This window comes from Geotrypetes seraphini, chromosome 16, assembly GCF_902459505.1.
Source record: "Geotrypetes seraphini chromosome 16, aGeoSer1.1, whole genome shotgun sequence".
NCBI classification, from domain to species: domain Eukaryota; kingdom Metazoa; phylum Chordata; class Amphibia; order Gymnophiona; family Dermophiidae; genus Geotrypetes; species Geotrypetes seraphini.
The window spans coordinates 13,173,508-13,195,517 of NC_047099.1; the positions used below are offsets into that span (position 1 = coordinate 13,173,508).

At 40.4% G+C, this 22,010-nt stretch overlaps 1 protein-coding gene across 2 annotated transcripts; it reads left to right on the top strand.

Moving 5' to 3' along the window:
* The first annotated feature begins 32 nt into the window (after positions 1 to 32).
* LOC117350554 (olfactory receptor 5F1-like) lies at positions 33 to 21,772 on the top strand. Of its 2 annotated transcripts, none has more exons than XM_033924872.1 (3): positions 33 to 123; positions 16,069 to 16,295; positions 19,954 to 21,772. In XM_033924872.1, exon 3 carries the CDS (start codon positions 19,977 to 19,979, stop codon positions 20,937 to 20,939), a length of 963 nt encoding a protein of 320 aa, XP_033780763.1. In that variant the 5' UTR covers positions 33 to 123; positions 16,069 to 16,295; positions 19,954 to 19,976; the 3' UTR covers positions 20,940 to 21,772. The 2 variants fall into 2 exon arrangements, with proteins under 2 accessions (XP_033780763.1, XP_033780762.1); XM_033924871.1 differs by lacking the exon at positions 33 to 123 and adding an exon at positions 15,081 to 15,265.
* Positions 21,773 to 22,010: the final 238 nt, after the last annotated feature.

Below are 22,010 nucleotides of genomic sequence, written 5' to 3' on the forward strand. Positions count from 1 at the left end.
CCACCTATTTCAGTGAACCTCCACTTCCTACCCTCAAGTATAATAAAGCCGGTTTATTGAAAAGCATCTTTAAAAAGCCAGCCAGCTGGCGAGAATATTGAACTAAGTAACTGAATAAAAAAGGTAAGAGTGCTGAAATGAATTTGAAAAGTAAGAGCATTGTATTCTGATGGGAAAATCCCGCTTTGAGCATATTACTCCAGTTTTATTGAAACTGCATTGTATCCCAATTACATTTCAAATATAATTTGAAAATAATTCAAAGTTTTTACAAAACTATATCTGACTATTTGAGAAAATGTTTGATAATGTATAGACCGGTAGAATGTTAAGATTGGAAAATGACATACACTTTCCCGTCCCCATTCGCAGTTTTGACACTCGTGATTTCACATATTTGTGATTTTTTTGAGGGGGAGGGGAACCCCCCCCCCCCATAGTTTAGCATCTTCCCACCTCTCTCCAGCCTTCCTCCTGGCATCCTGGCCATAACCTGGTGGTCTAGCAGGCTTTCGGAGCAGGAGCAATCTTCCTACGCTCTTGCCCCGTGTAGATCGCCAATAGGAAATGGCTGCCGTGAGCTCCTGTCGTAGTCTCGAGAGATTACGGGAACTCACGGCAGTCATTGCCTATTGACGATCTGCACGGGGCAGGAGCATAGGAAGATCGCTCCTGCCCCAAAAGCCTGCTAGACCACCAGGTAAGGCCAGGATGCCGGGGGGAGGGAGGCAAGGGTGGGTCAGAGCCGGATGAGAAGATATTTGTGTTTTTTCTCAATTCGCGGTCCAGCTCTACCCCTATCCCCTCGAATACCGAGGGAGAAGTGTACTCTATTATTAGATGTATGAAAAAGGGATCAAATCATGAACAGACCGAGCAAGTTAAAAGAGAGTGAATGGTTCTTTACTCTTTCAAATTATGCTCGAACTGGGGGATTCTCCATGAAATTAACCAGGAATATTTTTTTCAATCAATGCACACTCAAGCTGTGGAATTTGTTGTTGAAGTATATTGTTTAGGTTAATAGTGTAGCAGAGTGTAAAAAAGCTTCAGACAAATTCCCAGAGGACAGATCTATTGACAATTATTGGACAGAAAGAGCTGGGATTGTCACCTCTAGCTCTGGAGTGAGCATCTTAGAATGATCTTCCCAGGGTACTTCCAAGGCAGTGTTACAGATGGACCACTGCTAGAGATATTATTCTAGCCCAACATGGCATGCTAAAAGTGGTTAGGAATTATTGAACAGGGGAGTAGCTAACAGAGAATATGTTCTTCTAATTTCAGAGGTGAAGACATGAACTGCCAGATCTCTAAATGGCACTATTGGTGGCCACTTTAAAAGCAGCCATCGATCATATGCCAATCATGCCTTGGCACCATTTAGAGAAATGTGCCTCTGGCAAAGATAGGCACCAGAAATGTAGGCCAGAGTTTTCCATGCCTACATTTCTGGCACCTGCCTTTGACGTGAATCATGTCTCCAGAGGCGCCTACTGGTGCATTATGCAAGTATAGGTGTGGCATTAGGCACTAGTCAGCACCGCTGGAGGCTTGATTCACGTCAGAGGTAGGTGCAAGAAATGTAGGCATGGAAAACCCTGCCCACTCCCTCTTACTGGCGCCCCCTCCCCCAACATCCCTGGCAGGAAGGATGCTCACTCCCTCCTGCTGGCAACCCCACCAACAATAACATTCCCAGCAGGATGGATGCACAGTTCTGAAGACTGTGCATTCAGAAAAAATATAAATAGGATAGCATACTAAAATCAACAAATATTTTTTACAGAAAGGTTAAGTGCATAAGAACAACTCCACTGGGTCAGACCAATGGTCCATCTAGCCCATCATCCTGTCCCCACAGCGGCCATTCCAGGTCAACAGTACCTAGCAAACCACCCCCAAAGTACCAACATTCCATGCTACCCCGTGTCTGTCTCAAACCTTTTTTAAAACCATCTACATTTACTGCTCTTACCATAACCTCTGGCAATGCATTCCAGAGCTTAACTGTTCTCTGAGTGAAAAAAAATATTTCCTCCTATTGGTTTTAAAAGCATTTCCCTGTAACTTCATCGAGTGTTCCCTCTAAGCTGAGCAGGAGTCCTCCACCCACAGTCTCACCAATAGAGGGTGCTGTTTCACTGTCACATTTTTCAATTGTGAGGGACAGGCAAGTTCTGCAGGACTCCAGGGAACATACCTGTCCTTAGCGACTGAAAATATTCCACCCCCTAGTGGTAGCAATGCAGCTGGAGGACACCTGCTCAGCTTAGAGGGAACAGTGGCCACTATATCTTTTTTTGAGATAAGGCGACCAGAATTGAATGCAATACTCAAGGTGAGGTCATACCATGGAGGCATTACAACATTCATCGTCTTTTTAACCATCCCTTTTCTAATACTTCCTAGCATTGTGTTTGCATTTTTGACTGCCGCTGCATATTGGACAGAAGGTTTCACTGTCTACAATGACACCTAGATTTTTTATTGGGCGCTGACCCCCAAGGTGGACCCTAGCATCTGGTAACTATGATTTAGGTTATTCTTCCCAATGTGCATCACTTTCCATTTGTTCACATTAAATTTCAATTGCCATTTGGATGCCCAGTCTTCCAATTTCATAAGGTCTGCCTGCAGTTTTTCATGATCTACATGTGTTTTAACAACTTTGAGTACTTTAGTGTCATCTGCAAATTTAATCACCTCACTCGTCATTCCAATTTACAGATTATTTATAAATAAGTTAAATAGCACTGGTCCAAGTACTGATCCCTGTTTCACTTCACTATTTATCCTCCTCTGTTTAGAAAAATGGCCATTTAACCCTACCCTCTGTTTTCTATCTGATATCCAATTCCTAATCCACAACTAAACAGTCTCCTATCCCATGACTCTAATTTTCTTGGGAGGAACTTTGTCAAAAGCTTTCTGAAAATCTAGATACACCACATTAACTGGCTCACCTTTATCCACATGTTTATTCACACTTAACAAAGTCAAGCAAATTGGTGAGGCAAGATCTCCCTCGGCTGAACCCATGCTGGCTCTGTCTCATTAAATCATGTTTGTTTAAGAATTCCACAATTTTATTTTTTATTATAATGTTTCCACTATTATACCCAGCATTGAAGTCAGTCTTGCTGGTCTGTAATTTCCAAGATCTCCCCTGGAACATTTTTAAACATCGGCATAACATTGGCCACCCTCCAGTCTTCAGACACTATAGACTATTTCAGTGACAGGTTACAGAAATTTAATGTTTGAGTTCTTTTAGAACTTTTAGAACTATCTTTTAGAACTATCTGGTCCAGGTGATTATTCACGTTTTAACTTGTCGATTTGACTTAGTACATCTTCCAGATTCACTAAGATTTATTTCAGTTTCTCTGCATCATCATCATCCTTGAAAACCATTTCCGGTTCAGGTAGATCTCTTACACCTTCTTCAACAAAGTTCCTCATGAGAGGCTCCTGAGAAAATTAAAAAGTCATGAGATAGGTGTCAAAGATCAGTTGTGGATTAGGAATTGATTATTGGATAGAAAACTGGGTAGGGTTAAATGGTCATTTTTCCCAATGGAAAAGAGTAAACAGTGGAGTGCTGCAGGGATCTGTACTGGGACCGGTGCTATTTAACTTATTTATATATAATCTAGAAATTGGAATAACAAGTGAGGTGATCAAATTTGCAGATCCTGGATTCTTTACAAGGAGAACTGTTCCAGCAGTTGGTAATGGAACCCACGCAGGATGGGGTCATACTGGACTTAGTGCTTACAAACGGGGAAAGTGTTTCTGATGTTACAGTGCGTGATCATCTGGCATCCAGTGATCACTGCATGGTATGGTTTAATATTAAGATGGGTATAGAAAGGGCTCATTCAAAAGCAAAGGTTCTAGACTTTAAAAAAACTAACTTTGTTCGGATGGGGGTTTACGTCAAGAAATTGTTACTGGGTGGGAACTTCTGGAAGGAGTGGAGATGCGGGCAAAACTGAAAAGAGTGATTGTAAGGGTGGCAAACTGTTTTGTTAGGCAAGTGAGTAAAAGTAAGAGGAAAAGAAGGCTGCTTTGGTTTTCAAACGTAGTAGCTGAGGAAGTTAGCTTTCATAAATTAAAAAAGATTGTAGAAAGAGGAAGACAGGCAAAAATATCTGGAAAAGTTTATAGAAGCTGGTCGTGTAGTCAGGAAAGCAAAGATGCAAATGGAAGAAAAAATAGCTGACATGGTAAAATGAGGAGACAAGACATTTTTTAGATATATTAGTGATAGGAAGAAGTGCAAAAGTGGCATTGTGAGACTAAAAGGTGAAGGGGAGGAATTTGTAGAAGCTGATAACAGATTGCTTAACAGATATTTCTGTTCTGTGTTCACGGCTGAAGCGCCGGGAGCAGGACTGCAGAAGACAAACATGAATAGGGATGGAGTAGCAATAGACCCTGATTGATTTTCAGAGGGTTGTGTTCGTGAGGAACTAGCTAAAATAAAGGTAGACAAAGTGATGGGGCTGGATGGTGTACATCCGAGGGTGCTGAAGGAACTTAGGGAAGTTCTGGTAGCTCCAATGACTGACCTTTTCAATGAGTCTCTAGAGTCATTAGTGGTACCGGAGGATTGGAGAAGGGCAGATGTGATGCCTCTCCACAAAAGTGAAAGTAAGGAAGAAGTAGGGAATTACAAGCAGGTAAGTCTGAACCCTGTGGTAAGCAAATTAATGGAAATGTTTTTAAAACAGAGAATAGTGAAGTTTCTGAAATTCTGTGGATTACAGGACTGGAGGCAAGATGGATTCGCTAGAGATAGGTCTTGTCAGACAAATCTGATCAATTTCTTTGACTGGATGACCAGAGAATTGGATAGAGGATGTTCACTAGATGGGGTGTATTTAGATTTTAGCAAAGCCTTTGACAGTGTTCCATACAGACGTATAATAAATAAACTGATGCCCTTGGGATGGGTCCCAAAGTTATGGGCTGGGTCAGGAACTGGTTGAGTGGAAGGTGACAGAGGGTAGTGATCAATGGAGATTGCTCTGAGGAAAGGGATATTAACAATGGTGTGCCTCAAGGTTTTGTTCTTGGGCCTGTTTTTTTTAACCATGGTCCAATACCTGTGGCGTACCCCAAGGATCACCTTTATCTCCCACACTCTTCGACTTATACATTACTTCTCTCGGCACCTGCCTTGACAAACTAGCCTGACCTCTTAGAGCTACGCAGACGACATCACCATCCTCCTTTCTTTTGACCAACCAGAGCCCTCCATGACAGACACGCTGCACAGAACACTAGATGAAAGAGCACAAACTGAAACTAAATCCTGACAAAACAAAATTCATCCTCCTCGAAAATAGCAAATCCCCAACCTTAACAAACCTTGTAATAAACTCTATCACATACCCCATTCAACCCACTCTAAAACTTCTGGGAATGCTGATAGACAAAGGCTGTACCTTGCAGTCATAAATCAACAAAAAAATACAAAAATCATTTGCAGTCATGAGAAACCTGACAAGTTTGAAAATTCTTCGACAGAAAACAATTCCAGCTAGTGGTTCAATTCCTAGTCTTAGGCCTACTAGACTATTGCAACATCCTCAATCTCCCTTGCTCCGCAACCATGATAAAACAACTACAAACAGTACAAAATACAGCTCTAAGACTTATTTACTCACTGAGGAAATACGACCACATCACAGCAGAATACCTCGACTCACACTGGCTCCCAATACAAGCAAGAATACTCTTCAAATTCTACTGCCTACTATTCAAAGCCATAAACGGAGACAGCCCATTCTACTGGAACAACCGACTAATTCAAACCACCACAACCAGACATAGGAGAACCCATGCACCATTCATGCACCCTCCAATCAAAAATGTCAAACAAAAAAAAAATGTACGATGACCTACTAGCCACCCAAGCAGCAAAACTCGACCACCAACTCTCCAATTTACTGATCTTGACCGCAGACTACAAAACCTTAAAAAAAAAAAGAAATAAAAACCCTGCTTTTCAAAAACTATATAAAGACAAGCTAACACAGCAAGATCCATCTTAAGCCACATTTGCAATCCAGTTCACCCTTTAGCATCTCCGAAAATGTCCACACAACTCCTAATGTACTCCTAAATGTCCTGACAACTCATATGTAATTTGCCTTGAACTGCAAGATAATGGCAGAATAGAAATCACTAATGTAATGTAAATTATATTGCTAAAGGTAAGATTTTCCTCTTTGCGGATGATACCCAAAATCTGAAATAGAGTAGACAAGCCGGATGGTGTGTATAACATGAAGAAAGAACTGACAAATCTTGAAGAATGGTTTGAAATTTGGCAGCTAAAGTTTAATGCTAAGAAATGCAAGATCATGCATTTAGGATGCAAAAACCTGAGGGAACGATACAGTTTAGGGGGGAAGAGCTTATGTGCACAACAGAAGAACGGGACTTGGGTGTGGTTGTATGTGATGATCTTAAGGTGGCCAAACAGGTTGAAAAGGTGACGGTGAAAGCTAGAAGGATGCTAACTTGTATAGGGAGAGGTATGGTCAGTAGGAAAAGAAGATATTGATGCCTCTGTATAAGACTCTGGTGCGACCTCATGTAGAATATTGTGTTCAATTCTGGAGGCCGCACCTTCAAAAAGATATAAAAAGGATGGAGTCGGTCCAGAGGAAGGCTACTAAAATGGTGTGTGGTCTTCTTAATAAGGCATATGGGGACAGACTTAAAGATCTCAATCTGTATACTTTGGAGGAAAGACGGGAGATATCATAGAGACGTTTAAATACCTACGTAATATAAATGTGCATGAGTCGAGTCTCTTTCATTTGAAAGGAAACTCTGCAATGAGAGGGCATAGGATGAAGTTAAGAGGTGATAGGCTCCGGAGTAATCTGAGGAAATACTTTTATACATAAAGGGTGGTAGATGCATGGAACAGTCTCCCGAAAGAGGTGGTGGAAACAGAGACTGTGTCATGAATTGAAGAAGGCCTGGGTTAGGCACATGGAATCTCTCAGAGAGAGAAAGAGTGTAATGGTTACTGTGGATGGGCAGACTAGATGGGTCATTTGGCCTTTATCTGCCATCATGTTTCTATGTTCAAAGTTATTAAAACGCATGCAGAGTGTGAAAAATTTCAGGCAGACCTTAGGAAATTAGAAGACTGGTTATGGCTTTTCAGCTTGGAAAAGAGACGGCTGAGGGGAGATATAATTGAAGTCTACAAAATTCTGAGTGGAGTAGAACGATTACAAGTAAATCGATTTTTCACTCCATCAAAAATAGCAAAGACTTGATGAAGTTACAGGGGAATACTTTTAAAACCAATAGGAGGAAATATTTTTTCACTCGAAGAATAGTTAAGCTCTGGAACACATTGCCAGATATTGTCGTTAGAGCAGATAGTGTAGCTGGTTTTAAGAATGGTTTATACAATTTCCTGGAGGAAAAATCCATAGTCTGCTATTGAAAAAACATGGGGCAAGCCTCTTGCTCATCCATTGGGAAATCTTTAAAACCCAACTAGGTTGTGGTCCTTGAGGACTATAATTGCCCACTTCAGAACCAGTGGTGTAGTGAAGGTGAGAGGCACCCAGGACAGTGGCCCCACCTCCAGATGTTCCTTCCCAGCCCCCTCCTGCCGTGCACATACCGCTTCCCTTCCCTCATATCTCTGTAATGTTCCTGGCATGAGCAGCGATCCCCAAGCTGCTGTCTCACGAGCGTCGGCTTTTCCTCTGATGTCACTTCCTAGGAGCAGGTCCAGGAAGTGATGTCAGAGTGAGAGCCGACCATGGTGTAACAGCAGGTTGGGGGTTTCTTCGTCCTGTCTTGTGATTGGAGTACTCAACTGTGATTCATGAAAAGTTCAAGGGCAATTTGAGTTCTATAAAGAGTAAAATTGTTTTTGCCATTTATTCTTGTGTTGTCATTGTATAACTTCCTTATGAGTTTGGGACAGCACTTTGTTTATTGTGTGTTTGCATGTTAAATTAACAAAAGCAAATTGAACTTTCTAAAGTGAATCTTTTCATCAACCATTTTAAGGAATAACTTCCAAAGATTCACATTTGGAAAACCTTTCCAAACTGATGTCAACATGAATCTTCCAATCAGAAGAAAATCTACAAGTTGATAATTGTATTTTCTTTCTTCTTCTTATTTCTTCATGTCTATGCTGATTTGTGTCAGCTTTGTAACTTTTGTAACTAAAAGCACGGTAGATTTTTGTTTAAGCTAGCAATAATAATAATAGCCCAGAGGAAGGAACCACACCCTAGCAATCGGGGAGTGATAGCGATATAAGCAGCAACACTACGTTGGCTTAGTATAATCACCAAGGGAAGATGCTCGCAGCTCAGTCTGTTGAAAGATACAGAACATTTGCTTCTTGGAATTACTGAAGTACAGTAAGTCATGTTTTTTATTAAGAACAATAACAAAATACTCCAGAGAAGGATGATAGTCTCTCCTTGACTTTCTTGAGAAAGTTACCACTTGGGTAGGCAGCAGGAACTCAGTTATCAATGAATGGTGTGATATGTATTTTAAAATACCTTCAATTTGTGAGGGATCTTATATATATATAATTTCAATTTTTTTAACTTGAAATTTATTAGGGAAAGGGATGATTTGTGGAAATTAGGAGCATGCATGGTCAAAACAACTTAACTAACCATTCATTCACAGTCTACTTTGGTTCTACTACTTCATCACCATTCACCCTACCTTCAGGTGTCCCACTAGGTTCCATCCTATCACCACTACTCATTATTCTTCAATCGCTGGACTTTACTACTTATGTTTATGCTGATGACATTCAAATTCTATGCACCTTAGATCCTTCTAATTCGGTCCACGTCTCATCCTTCAACAACAGACTCATACACCTAATATTATGGCTTGCTAATAATAGCACTTCTTAACCTGGCCAAATCAAACTCACTTCAACTACTACTAGGACTACTATTAAATATTTTTATCCCAGGACAAGCAGACAGGTATTCTCACATATGGGTGACGTCATCCGACGGAGCCCGGATGCGGACGCCTCACAAGCAGACTTGCTTGAAGAAACTCAAAGTTTTGAGTCGCCCACACCATGCATGCGTGAGTGCCTTCCCACCCAGCACAGGGCGCGTCTCCTCAATTCTCAGTTTTCCGCGGAGCCGAGAAGTCCGTCTTTGACTCTCTGCGTTTAACGTCGTTCACTTTTTGCCTTCTCTCAACCGCGGTTGGTGGTTTTTTATTCATGAATCGCTGTTTCATTTTGTTTCTTTTATTTTAGTTCAAAAAATAAAAAAATTTTGTCTTCTTCCGTTCGTTTTCCGGGACGGGCCACTCGGCCGCAGCCTGCAAGCTTCGAATTTGCGGCAGCTATTTTTACGCCTATGTCCCAGCCTGCTACAGGCTTTAAGAGGTGTAGCAAGTGTCAGCGCGCGATCTCGCTCACGGACCCTTGGGCCAAAACATCATCCTAGGTCATGCCTGCCTTGCTAAACATTTATAAAGTGCTACCAGATGCACGCAGTGCTGCACAGTGTCACAAAGAGTAAGAAAGTCCCTGCTTGAAACAGCTTACAATCTAGGATGTCATGGATACAGTTAAGGGGAATGGGTAATCTGATGGCTGGGTTGGAGGGCAGAGGGGAGTTCAGGACAATCAAGACGTTGTAACATCACTGATGAGGTTGGCTCTTATTGCTGGAATGAGGCATTATGACATCAGAGGTGTAGTGTTAAGGATTGAAAGCTATATTAAAAAGGTGGGTTTTCAGTCTGCTCTTCAGCAAAAACCAGAATCGAACATTATCCTTATCCATCATGTTCTGTGATATACCTATGCATGAGTACTTGGGGTCACTTCACACTCAGATTTACATCTCTAATGTCTTCTGTTGTGAAAAGCCAAAATGACTCAGATATAATGAAAAATCAGTAATAATAAATGGTAACACTTTCACTTAAATTAATGCATAATATCTTTTGTGAAAAGCTCATTTTATTTGGTCCATCCATAACCTTCTACATCCCTTTGCACTAAAGTCCCCTTTTCTGAAGCCATGTTAGGCTTTTTTATTGCTGGCTGTGGCGGAATTAGCTCCAGTGCTCAAAGGAATTATATGAGCTAATACCTCCGTAGCCGGTAATAAAAAAAGCCTAACGTGGTTTTGTAAAAAAGCATGTGTGTAAATGTTTTAGTCCACTCCTAAATGATTAACCACCTAAACCAGGGATAGGCAAGTCCGGACCTCAAGTGCCATAGGCCACAATATGAGATGGATTTGCATGCACTGCCTCCTTGAGATGCAAATCTATCTCATGCATATTTATTGTGGATATCCTGAAAGCCTGATCTGCCTGTGGCTCTCAGGTACCGGAATTGCCTACCCCTGCCCTAGACTATTGTCTATTTTTTTATATAAAGACTTTAGGGTCAAAGACTGCAAATGACTGCAACACATTCAAAATATAGCAATTAAACTCATCACCAGTCGCTACAAATTTGGCCACATTACACCCTTCCTAAAATCTGCACACCGGCTTCCTATTTTACAACAGAGCACCTCCAAAATTCTACTTCTCCTTTTCAAAATCCATACCTTTATTCTCCCCTTTATTTGATGAGATACCTGACATCTTACTGTCCCCCCGAATTCTTAGACCCATTGATCAGAACCACCTAGTAGCCCCATACCATCTGTGAAATGATTTCTGACATCACCCGTTAGTCTAACTTTTCCGCTTAGAACACCACACTCTGGAATCTTCTATCAGCATATCTCAGGTTACAAATATCTTTAAGAGATAGATCTTAAAACATTCTTTTTCTCTGACTTTTTTACCTAATTTTAATATACAGTGCAGTGTGCATCTGGTAACATTATAGAAATAATAAATATGAGAAGTTGAATGCGATATGTTAGGGCATAGCAAAGTATTTAAATTGTCGGGGGGGCGGGCACACCACGTGCATGGCGGAAGCGGCCAAGAGGTGTTCCCTCTGCAAGGGAATATTTTATATGGCAATATTGCATAGCAGTGACGTCTATGCAGGAGGAATTTTGTGTAGCTATGGGGGAGAATCATGTAGCAATGATTAAATGAAAATTGTCGAACGCTTTCTTTTTTTTTTTTTTTCCCTTTACTCTTTTCTCATTGTCTTTTGTTGCCAACAGCACAGGGTGGTTTTTGATGATGAGGAGGAGGAAGGAGTACAGACCTACAACCCTGGACTCTCTCTTGCTCAAGCTGGGTCCCCTGGGGAACTAGATATGGATTTTGATGAGATACCAGGGTCAGAGGCAGATTGACCTCTCTGGCAGCAGGAGCTATGGCTGCAGGGGGGGGGGGGGTGAAAGCACCACAAAGGTAAGGGGCAGGGAGGGAGAAAGAGAGGAAAGGTGGGGTGGAGAAGAACAGACGCTGAAGGGAACTGTGGAAGGGGGGATGAGTAGGAACAGTCGCTGAAGGGAAATAGGGAACAGAGAGTGGGGAGAAGATGCTGGCAGGGAAGAAGACACAGATGCCAGACTATGGGGGATCGGAGGGAAGAAGATGGGTGCCAGACCAATTGGGGGGGAGGGGGTGAAGGGAGAGGCACAGTAACAGAGCAAATGGAAGATGCAGAGAGAAGACAGACAGTGGATGGAAGGAATTGAATGAGAAGATGAGGAAAGTAGAAACCGAACAAAAGTAGAAAAAAAATTATATTTATTTCTTTTCTTTTCTTTTTTTTTATATTAAATTTATAAACAAAGTCCTGGCAGCAGAACATCTCTTTCTCTAGTTCAACAGCCAGAACTTTGATTTATAAGGAAGGAATAAGCTAAATATTGGCAGTACTGAGGATTGTATGAATGCTGCGGGGATGGGGACGGGGCGGTGAAGGGGACGGCAGGGACAGGGATGGAGCGGTGAAGGGGACAGCGGGGATGGGGCGGTGAAGGGGATGGCGGTGATGGTGGTCTGGGGACAGGCCATTGACGGGAACAGATTTTTTTTCCCTGTGTTATTCTCTACTGACATGGCAACAGAGTAGTGGGGCACCTTACTGCTGTGAACTTCACAAAATGGGTGCCACATAAACATCTCACAACAGCTCCCTTATAGGTCATAGTGAGCCCCCCAAAACACCCCCAGAATCTACTAGACCCACCTATCTACCACCCCAATAGCCCTTATGACTGCAGGAGCTACTTAAATGGCAGTACAAAAGGGAGGGTTTTTTTTTTGGGGGGGGGTGCACATGTTGCTACATGAATGCAGTGATTAGAGTGGCTTATGGTCCTGGGTCCTCCTCTCCATGGTTCACTAACCCACCCCCAAGACCACTTAAGCCACCTCTGTGCAGCTCTACTAGGCTTTCCTATGCCAGGCTCCCAGGTGCTGATGTTCTGGAGGCAGATATGTAAAGTTGTTATTAAGTTTTTTATGGGGGTAGGTCAGTGATCACTCGGGCTGTGTGTGGAGGTCTGTAATTTGTGTCTGCAGTGCGTATCTGGTCACTTTGGATACCTTTTGTGGACTTAGACCTGGTTTTAGATGGCCTAAGTCACAATGTCCAAGTTCTGTCTAGGCAGTGTTGGAAAACCTTCGGTTATACATGCAGTATGACTAAGTCTAGCATGGCCCATGTCCCGCCCAAATTCCGCCCTCACCACTCCTCCTAAAAAGTTCCTTTTAGGTCTGTTCTTTCAGCAGCACTGTGAAAGCCTAAGTCGTTTATAAATACGTCTAAAACCCTGTTTGATTATCAGCACTTGGATGTCTTTTGTTACTGATCTTCCAAGTGCCGATTTAGGCCGGTTTTTAGACATTTTTCTGTTTCGATTATGAGCCCCTTAGTGTTTTACTACAAAACATTCAGGAAAGAACTTAAAACTTTTCTATTCAAGAAATTTGCCAAATGATCTAACTAAACCCGATCGACCCTCCACAGATCCTGACGCATACTACACCTATTAACCATGTATTCTCCCTGGAAATGCCCAGGCCAACTCTTGTTGTAAACTGCCTAGAACTGAAAGGTATTGGCGGGAAAGAAGACACCAATGTAATGTAATGATGATGATGACAACCTGCAAACAACATTGAAAGGGAATAGAATTTGGTCAGGCTCTCCAAACTACAGATATGGTCTCCAAAAAACTACCACATTAAGAAGGAGGAGGGAGTGGCCTAGTGGTTAGAGCTAAAGCCTTAGCACCCTGAGGTTGTGAGTTCAAACCCAACACTGCTCCTTGTGATTCTGGGCAAGTCGTTCACTCCTCCATTTCCCCAGGTGTGTTAGGATAGGTTGTGAAGCTACCAGGACAGATAGGGAAAATGCTTGAGTACCTGATTGTAAAACTGCTTAGATAACCTTGATAGGCACTAAGACCCTTGATAAAACTAAGGGTCATATTCTGGAAACGGCACCTCTATCAACCGTCACCTATAGAAATAGTACTAGCCACACTTCAATCACATGTAGGCACCATTACCAAAATTGCAGCTACCAACAAACATAGACACTGGTAATATAGGCCAAGGTTTTGATGGAGAATTGAGTGTAGTAGTGTCTAAAATCACACCTAATTTGTACTTAGGCACCTCTGTAGATGCGATATGGGCACCTACATTTCCCATCTGAAATGCCAATATAGGCATGGCTAACGCTGGAAGTGGCATTAGGTGTCGGTAGGCACCAACGGAGGCAATTCATTTCAAAGATGGGTGCTGAAAATGTAGGTCTGGAAAACCCTGGCCTGCATTTTCAGTGCCGGTCTGTGCTGGAGGTACAATTCTCTTTCATTGGCGCGTGATTGAGGGGGTAGGGGGGTATTTTGGTTTTCTTATGAATGCAAGTTGAATATAGGGGAGGGAGGGATATGGATTCTGAAGTAGATTTTGATAGACTATTAAGTGATGTATTTAAGTATAAAATGATGTTATATACTGTTACAGTTATTGTAAGTTTTAAAAATCAATAAAGAATTAAAAAAAAGAAACACAATCAGTAGCCACTTTTAAGGTGGCCATCGACAATGCGGTATTTACAGAATCCAAAGTTCTTTTCCTAATGTGGTTTAGTAAAGGTTTCTCGTACTAACTGGTTGTCAACTATCATTACATGACGACAACGTAAATCTTCATTAATGGCTGTCTTGTTTTGCTAAAAAAGTTAAGTAAATCTATAGGGTATACATAGTCATCTGTGACCAAGACTCATGAGATGTGTTGAAAAGATCTAATGGTTACGGTAATTGTCTTGTTTAGAAAAGAGAAACATATTTTGAAGAACTATTGTAGAGTTGTGGATTGGGAGCAGTGATTTGTGTGCATGTCTGTATATAACCTTTGTTCTCTCTTTCTCTTTCTCTCATTACTGAATATAATGGATGAAAGGGAAAGTACCATTGAGTTAAGGAAATGAGTCAGGAATGCATTTTGGCTACAGTGGTTTGGTTTCAGGAACTTTGTCTTCTGAACATTTGAAGTAGTATGAAACTGAAAGCTTAAAATATAAGTAATAAGTAAGCATTTCATCTAATATTGTTAAGATAATATTTTTCCAGAATTAAAACAGCATTGGTGTGTTCACTCAGCCTTTCATTGTTCCATGCTGTGAGTACCTTGGACTTCACCTTGCCATATGATTTAGCTTATCTTCAAATGGAAGAGTCTTTATTGACTACAAAGAGTTGGTTCATATTGTCTCATATGCACTTAAGGGGAAAAACCCTAATAGCCAACTATTTTCATTATTGCATTGCTCATGACCAGAAGCCAGAGAAGAATTTATGTGGTTTGCCAATGGAAGCATGAAACTGTGACAGTGCAGGGCATTGGATAAACAGGTTGGTGTCAATAGACTAAAACCAGCCAGGTTGATGCTGTCCAGTAAGGTCAAAGGTACATAGGCAGTAGGATAATCAGGCAACAGCCTCACTGTTTTTGGTAGTTGTTTGAAATTATTACAAAGCTTTTTCAAAGAAATGGTAGAGGCTTGGGGACGAGGACAGGGTTTTATAGTATCTGACTAATGTTCTTATCCTTCACAATCAAATTTATATGGCAGATAAAGCTCAGAGAGATACCAAAATGAAGCATCATGACAGAGATATTTAAGTGAAAAATCTAAACCATTAATAACATAAACATACTGGGTTAGAAAGAGAAGATAACCCAGAAAGTTAATTAAAAGAAGACACAAAGGAATCAAAGAAAAGGAAATCTGAACAACACAAAGTATTAATATTGTGAAGAGGTGAGTAGATATTTCCTCTTTGATAGAGAACAGAATTAGAAGTAAAAGACTCTTTGATAAGAAAAATAATAATAATGATCAGAGCGCATATTTGTGATTCTGGACACTTTAGATCAGATATGGATGCTGTACATATTTCTGAGAATACTGTTGATTTCTTTAATGTGCCTAAAAAGTGAAAGTCAGCTTAGTTGTTTTTTAACCCCAGGGGCTGGTTTTATATATTTTCATGTATGTTAGAGATATTATACAATTTATTTTATATTTTTCAACTCCTGATGCAGGCCTAGTTGGCAAAGCAAGTTCATGTTGAGTCCTCTTGCACAATAAAGATATGGAGTTGAATGCCATCGACTGTTTTGATCCTTCGTTTCCCCGTTGTGTTGCTGCTTGGTAAAGACAATCCACCATACTTCAAGGAGCTTGGAATGGACAACTATGTGGCTAAAGCACAAGAAGGAAGTGAAATCTAAAGAAAGAAAATAGCTCCCAACACAGTCCATCTCATCAGAAATACTGTTTTCATATTCTAAGAATTTTTAAAAAAAATCTTTATTCATTTTGAAGCAAAAAATAAGTGCAACATATTATACAATCAAATTACACTATAATAGCACCTATATTCAATCAAATTATAATCTATAACAAATAAAAGTAATTAAAAATAAATAAATAATTAAATAAAATAATTAAAGTGTGTTTTGATGAGGTAAGGGGGATAGTAATTTAGAATTTTCTGCCAAATAGAATATGTAAATGGTTAACATTTCAAAAAGTTCATATTTTTCTTTAATCCACAAAAGAAAATTAACAAGCTCTTCACTAAACCAAGGCAAGTGTGAAAGGACCAGAGAAGACCAGATCTTCAAGCTGAAATACACTTTAATTGCAACCATGTAAAGTGGAACCTAAAACCGCACACAACACAGACTGTGTTTTGGCTGGAAAACCTGCATCAGGAGTCCGACAAAATTAATGCATCCAGACGCTTTCATGTCAGTTTGGTAACAGCTGTCAAGACGCCATACAAGTAAGCATTTTAGATTTATAATTATGTATGAAGTTTCACTTTTTTCTTATTCCATCTGTTGTTATACACAGCACTACACACCTTCCTTTTTGGCACTGAAAGGTTTTCACACTTAAGTTTAACTATTTAATTAAATCACACATGAGTTTGCATTAGCAGAAAGGCTTTTTTTGCCTGGTAACTCCATCAGTACACTTCAGTTGTCTCGATATCATCGTGGAGTGACAGTTATATCTCATTCACACAGTTATTATTACACACTAGTCTTTAAGCCCGTTACATTAACGGGTGCTAGATTAGATGTGTGTGTCTGTCTTTCTTTCTTTCTCTCGCTCCTTTGCCGCTGTCTGTCTGTCTTTCTTTTTTTGCTGTCTGTCTCCTTGGCTGCTGTCTGTCTGTCTTTATTTGCTGTCTGTCTTTTTTTGCTGTCTGTCTCCTTGGCCACTGTATGTCTGTCTGTCTCCATTTGCTGACTATCTCCTTGGCTACTGTATGTCTTCTTTTTTTTTTTGCTGTCTATCTCCTTGGCTGCTGTCTGTCTTTTTTTGCTGTCTGTCTCCTTGGCCGCTGTCTGTCTATCTTTTTTTTACTGTCTGTCTCCTTGGCCGCTCTCTGTCATTTTTTTGCTGTCTGTCTACTTGGCCGTTATTTGTCTGTCTGTCTTTTTTTTGCTGTCTGTCTCCTTGGCCGCTGTCTGTCTTTTTTTGCTGTCTGTCTACTTGGCCGCTATCTGTCTGTCTGTCTTTTTTTTGCTGTCTGTCTCTTTGGCCGCTGTCTGTCTTTTTTTGCTGTCTGTCCTTGACCGCTGTCTGCCTTTTTTTGCTGTCTGTCTACTTGGCCACTATCTGTCTGTATGTCTTTTTTTGCTGTCTGTCTCCTTGGCCGCTGTATGTCTTTTTTTTCTGTGTGTCACTCTCTCCTTGTCCACTCTCTGTTTTATTTTCTTTCAACCTCTCTCCCTGACCTCCTGTCCTTCTGTGTATGTGTCACCTTTTCTGTCAGTCTGTCAATGTCCCGTCTGTTTGGCCCCTGCCCTTCTGTGTGTGTGTGCAGATGTCAGAGGGATGTTGGGGGAGGTCCGGGATGTCGGGGGAATATTGGTGATGTTAGGGGGGATGTCAATTATTGTGCCCCTTCTCCCACCTACCTTTTTTTATCTTTTTTTTTTTAATCAAGCGGCAAACGGCACAGAATAACTGCTGCTGAGTAAAGTAAACCGCCACGCGCAGCAAATCGAATGTACGCGCCGAACGCTTTACCAACTTCTCTTCTTCTTACAATACAATTTCTCTGCCGGCCATGGAGCCACCAGGTTTGAAGTGCGCATGCGCGCTAAGGGAATTATTATAGCGGATGATATGTATGAATCAAAGGCTCAAACTTATAAGTTGGTAAATAGTAGTTGATTTTCTTTCTATGGTTTCACATTCATTCAGTACAGAGAAACACACTTGGCATTACATTTAGTTAAGAATGGTTGAAACATTCCCTTCACTTTGGTTCATAGACAACCCTGTGAAAGACAAAGGCGCGCGCCGACAACTTAGTGCAAGACGGAGGCGCGCGCCGAAGAAAATTACAGTTTTTAGGAGCTCCGATGGGGGTTTTTGTTGGGGAGCCCCCCCAGTTTACTTAATAGAGATCGCGCCGGCGTTGTGGGGGTTTGGGGGGTTGTAACCCTCCACATTTTACTGTAAACTAAACTTTTTCCCTAAAAACAGGGAAAAAGTGAAGTTTTCAGTAAAATGTGGGGGGTTACAACCCCACAACGCCCCCACAATGCGGCGCGATCTCTATTAAGTAAAGTGGGGGGTTCCCCCCCACACCACCCCCATCGGAGCCCTAAAAACAGTAATTTTCTGCGGCGCGTGCCTCCGCGCTGCACTCAATTGTCTGTGCGCGCCTTTGTCCCGGCGCACTTTTGACCTGACACCTTTCACTTTAGTTTGCTAAATATATCATGCTGACAATCCCAGTGCTCATAGTTTTTCAGAATGTTTTACGCAATGAGTTTGCATATCTTTTGAAATTATTTAGGTGGTTCTCAGCAAGGCTGACAATCACAATGCTACATAAGCATCTGATTTATATTTTTCTTTAACTATTTTCTTATGAGGCAATCACTTTACATTTGTTTGGTTTTTATTCCTACGCAGTATTTTTTATATGTTTTACTACTCAAAAATGAGGGCCTTATGTACTAAATATTTTTACTATTATTCCATCATGAGTACTTCCTTAATTAATTGAGGCCCCCTTTTACGAAGCTGCATTAGGCTTTTTTGGTGGGGTTTTTTTTTTTATCTTTATTGATTTTTCAAACAACAACAGTGCAAAACACAAATCTATAATAATCTAAGAAAAGCACATTGATCTTACAGACATACATGAGCAATCATTTTAACCCTCCATTTGGTGGGTGGTTGAATGGCTGGTGATCAATGGGTTTGTAAGATTGAAATTGTTTCAATTTATTATTGATTGTTTGTTTATATAATTATATATATGTGTGTACCATTTTTCATATTATTTGTATTTTCTCATGTTCAATAAAAATTAGCTGCATTAGTTTTTTAGTTTTTTTTATCTCCGGCCAGCCGCGATAGCGTCACGGCAGGTTAGATAGGTTCTGGGTTTTTTGGCTATCTGTTGAGTGAATTTTTTAAGGTATGTCCCTTGCAGTTTTTAAATGTAAATTTCATCAATCCCCCCCACCCTTCCCTTTTACAAAACTGCAAAAGTGTTTTTTAGCACCAGCCGTGTGCTGTTCCGACGCTCATAGAATTCAGAGCAGCGCACAGCATTCAGCATGCCGGCTGGCGCTAAAAAATGCTTTTGTGGTTTTGTAAAATGGGGGGGAGGGGAATTTATTATTTTATAGACCTCATTGGTGATATGGATCATTTTTATATTTATGTTGAAATATGCATTGAATTTCTTATTACATAATTCTAGGGCTCCTTTTTAGCCCACGCTAGCCAAGAGGAGGCGGTAGCGGCTAGCACGGCCGGCAAATTAGCAGGCACATTAAACTGCTAACACGGCTTCCGAAAAAGGAGCCCTTAATATATTTATGTATATACATTTAAGGTCCTATATTTGATTAATGTTTTTATTATTGTTATTACAATTTATATTTTTAATTTTTCATGACTCCTGATACAGGCAAAACATGGTCCATGTCGGGTTTGTTTTTAGGGTCCACTTTACATGGTTGTAAATAAAGGGCTCCTTTTACTAAGGCGCTCTAGTGCGTCTTAGTGCACGCTAAATGCTAACGTGTGCTAACGCATCCATTATATCCTATGGACGCGTTGCCACGCGTTAGCCTTTAGCGCGCGCAAAGATGCACTAGCGCACCTTAGTAAAAGGATCCCAATGGGTGTTTCAGTTTGGTCTTAATTTTTTTTTCAACACATTTCCATCGCAAATGCAGACTGGAATAATTGTAGTTGAGCAGAGCCTGGCATGTCAAATGCTCCGAAGCCTATAGGAATAGAACGGGCATTGGAGCATTTGCCGAGCGGCACTTGGTTGCGCAGCCTTGTAAAAGGGGACTTAATTTATTGTTCATCCACATATGTACATAGAATTTCAGTGATCATGTGGTTCTCGTTTTTTTTTCTTTTCTTTTATATTTTTTATTATATATTTACAGCTACAGTAATTCAAACAGTACAAATGGAAAGAGAAAACATCACTACAGTAAGGGAGTTTATCATTGTTGGATTCACAGGAACCCTGAAGACTCGAATTATCCTCTTTATAACCTTCTTATTCATCTACATAGTCATCTGTATGGGTAATGTGATCATTATCACAGTCATAAGGTCTGATATCCGTCTTCATACTCCCATGTATTTATTCATCAGCAACCTCTCCTTCGTAGAATTCTGGTACACAACATCAACTATTCCTAAAATACTAGCAGACTTATTATCTGAAAGAGGAACCATCTCTTTCATTGGGTGCATTGTGCAGTTATATTTTGTTTTATCTTTGGGGGGTGTTGAGACTTTTCTCTTGACAGCCATGTCTTATGATCGTTATGTAGCCATATGCAATCCCTTGCGTTACGCCATTCTCATGAGCAAAGGAGTTTGCCTCCAGCTGATTATTGGCTGCTGGTTCAGTGGTTTCATATGTATTTTGACACCAACAATACTGATATCTAGATTGCCCTTCTGTTCATCCAATATCATTAACCATTTCTTTTGCGATGTTTCTCCCCTAGTACAACTGTCCTGCTCTGATACCCGCCAACTTCAAAAGTTCAATATGATCACAGCAATCGTAATGGTTGTTGGAACATTTTTTCTGATCGCTGTGTCTTATGGCCACATTGTCTCAACTATATTGAAAATTAACTCATCTGTAGGCCGCAAAAAAGCCTTTTCTACCTGTGCCTCTCACCTCATGGTGGTTATTCTCTACTATGGGACAGTTATCTTCATGTATGTAAGGCCACAAGCTGAAAGTTCCTTAGATGTGGACAAAGTGACAGCTGTGTTTTACTGTGTCGTGACTCCTATGTTAAACCCCATCATCTATAGCCTCAGAAATAAGGAAGTAAAGAATGCCCTTAAAAAGTTGATAACAAGAACAAAAATCACTATGGGGCATCCTAGTCAGATAGTGCACTAGTCTTTCACCGAAAGGGATCAGATTAAGATGTAGTAGAAATAAATTGAAGAGTCACATAATTAATCAGTTATAGCCAGTCCTGCAACTTGTAACAATATAATTTTGTATATGGGCAAATGGTTGAAATGTCTGTAAAAAATTTTTCAATTTTCTCAACTCTGAGAAAAAATTATCTGAAAAGAATTAAAAAAAAAAAAATTAAGTAGATATTTTGCCTAAATAATGCATCTAGTTCTGGTCATAAACTCAAAACAATTCTGTAGATTTTTTCCCCACACTTCCATCTGGACCAGGTTCTTTGCTTGTGTGACTAGTTAAATTTTTGGATTCATAAATGCTTTTGTATACTTATATATGTTTTAAATCAGTAATTTTAAAACAAACTGCCTGGTTTAAGAGGGCTGCCCAGGTACTGTTTTACCAAGACCCTTTGATGCCTATTGTAGTCATTTTAGAAGCTCAATTCCTGTTTTGGATGTCTGAAAACTGGCATTTAGATGTCCATATTTCATGAATGTTCAAATCTTGATTTTATAAAACCAGATATGGATATCTAAAAAAATATTATGTCTTTATGACAAGGGTCATGGTCTGCTGTGTTTTGTGCAGGATATCTGTATTTAGATTTGATACTTCCAAACAAAGTTAAATGTTTTCAAGGGTCCTCTACCACATACTGACGAAAGTAACTAAAACTAGACACAGCCGGCCAAACTGATTGTGGCGAGGGAATCTCTGATCAGCTGAGCTGGCAGAGCCCTGCTGGCTCAGCTGATCAGGATGAACACCTGTTCTGTAAGATGAAATATAGGTTTTGAGTTAGGCTGAGGGAGAAGGGGTGATGACTGTTGAGTGCTGAGTGTTCGACAGTCTGGTCTGTTTTATCTGGCAAAATGATGTCTGTTATTAAGAAATCTTGTTTGCCTTATGCAATTTTATACTTTGATGTATGTTAGAGTTTCACCAGATTTTGCCTTAAATGATATTCGTCGTTGATGCAACGTGTACAGTATGTCAGATGCAATTTGGTTTAATATGTAAGTATGTAATTTGTTTTAATGTGTTAGTATT

Coding starts and splice junctions, on each gene's coding strand:
- LOC117350554 (XM_033924872.1), top strand. CDS start 19,977: ATGGAAAGAGAAAACATCACTACAGTAAGGGAGTTTATCATTGTTGGA.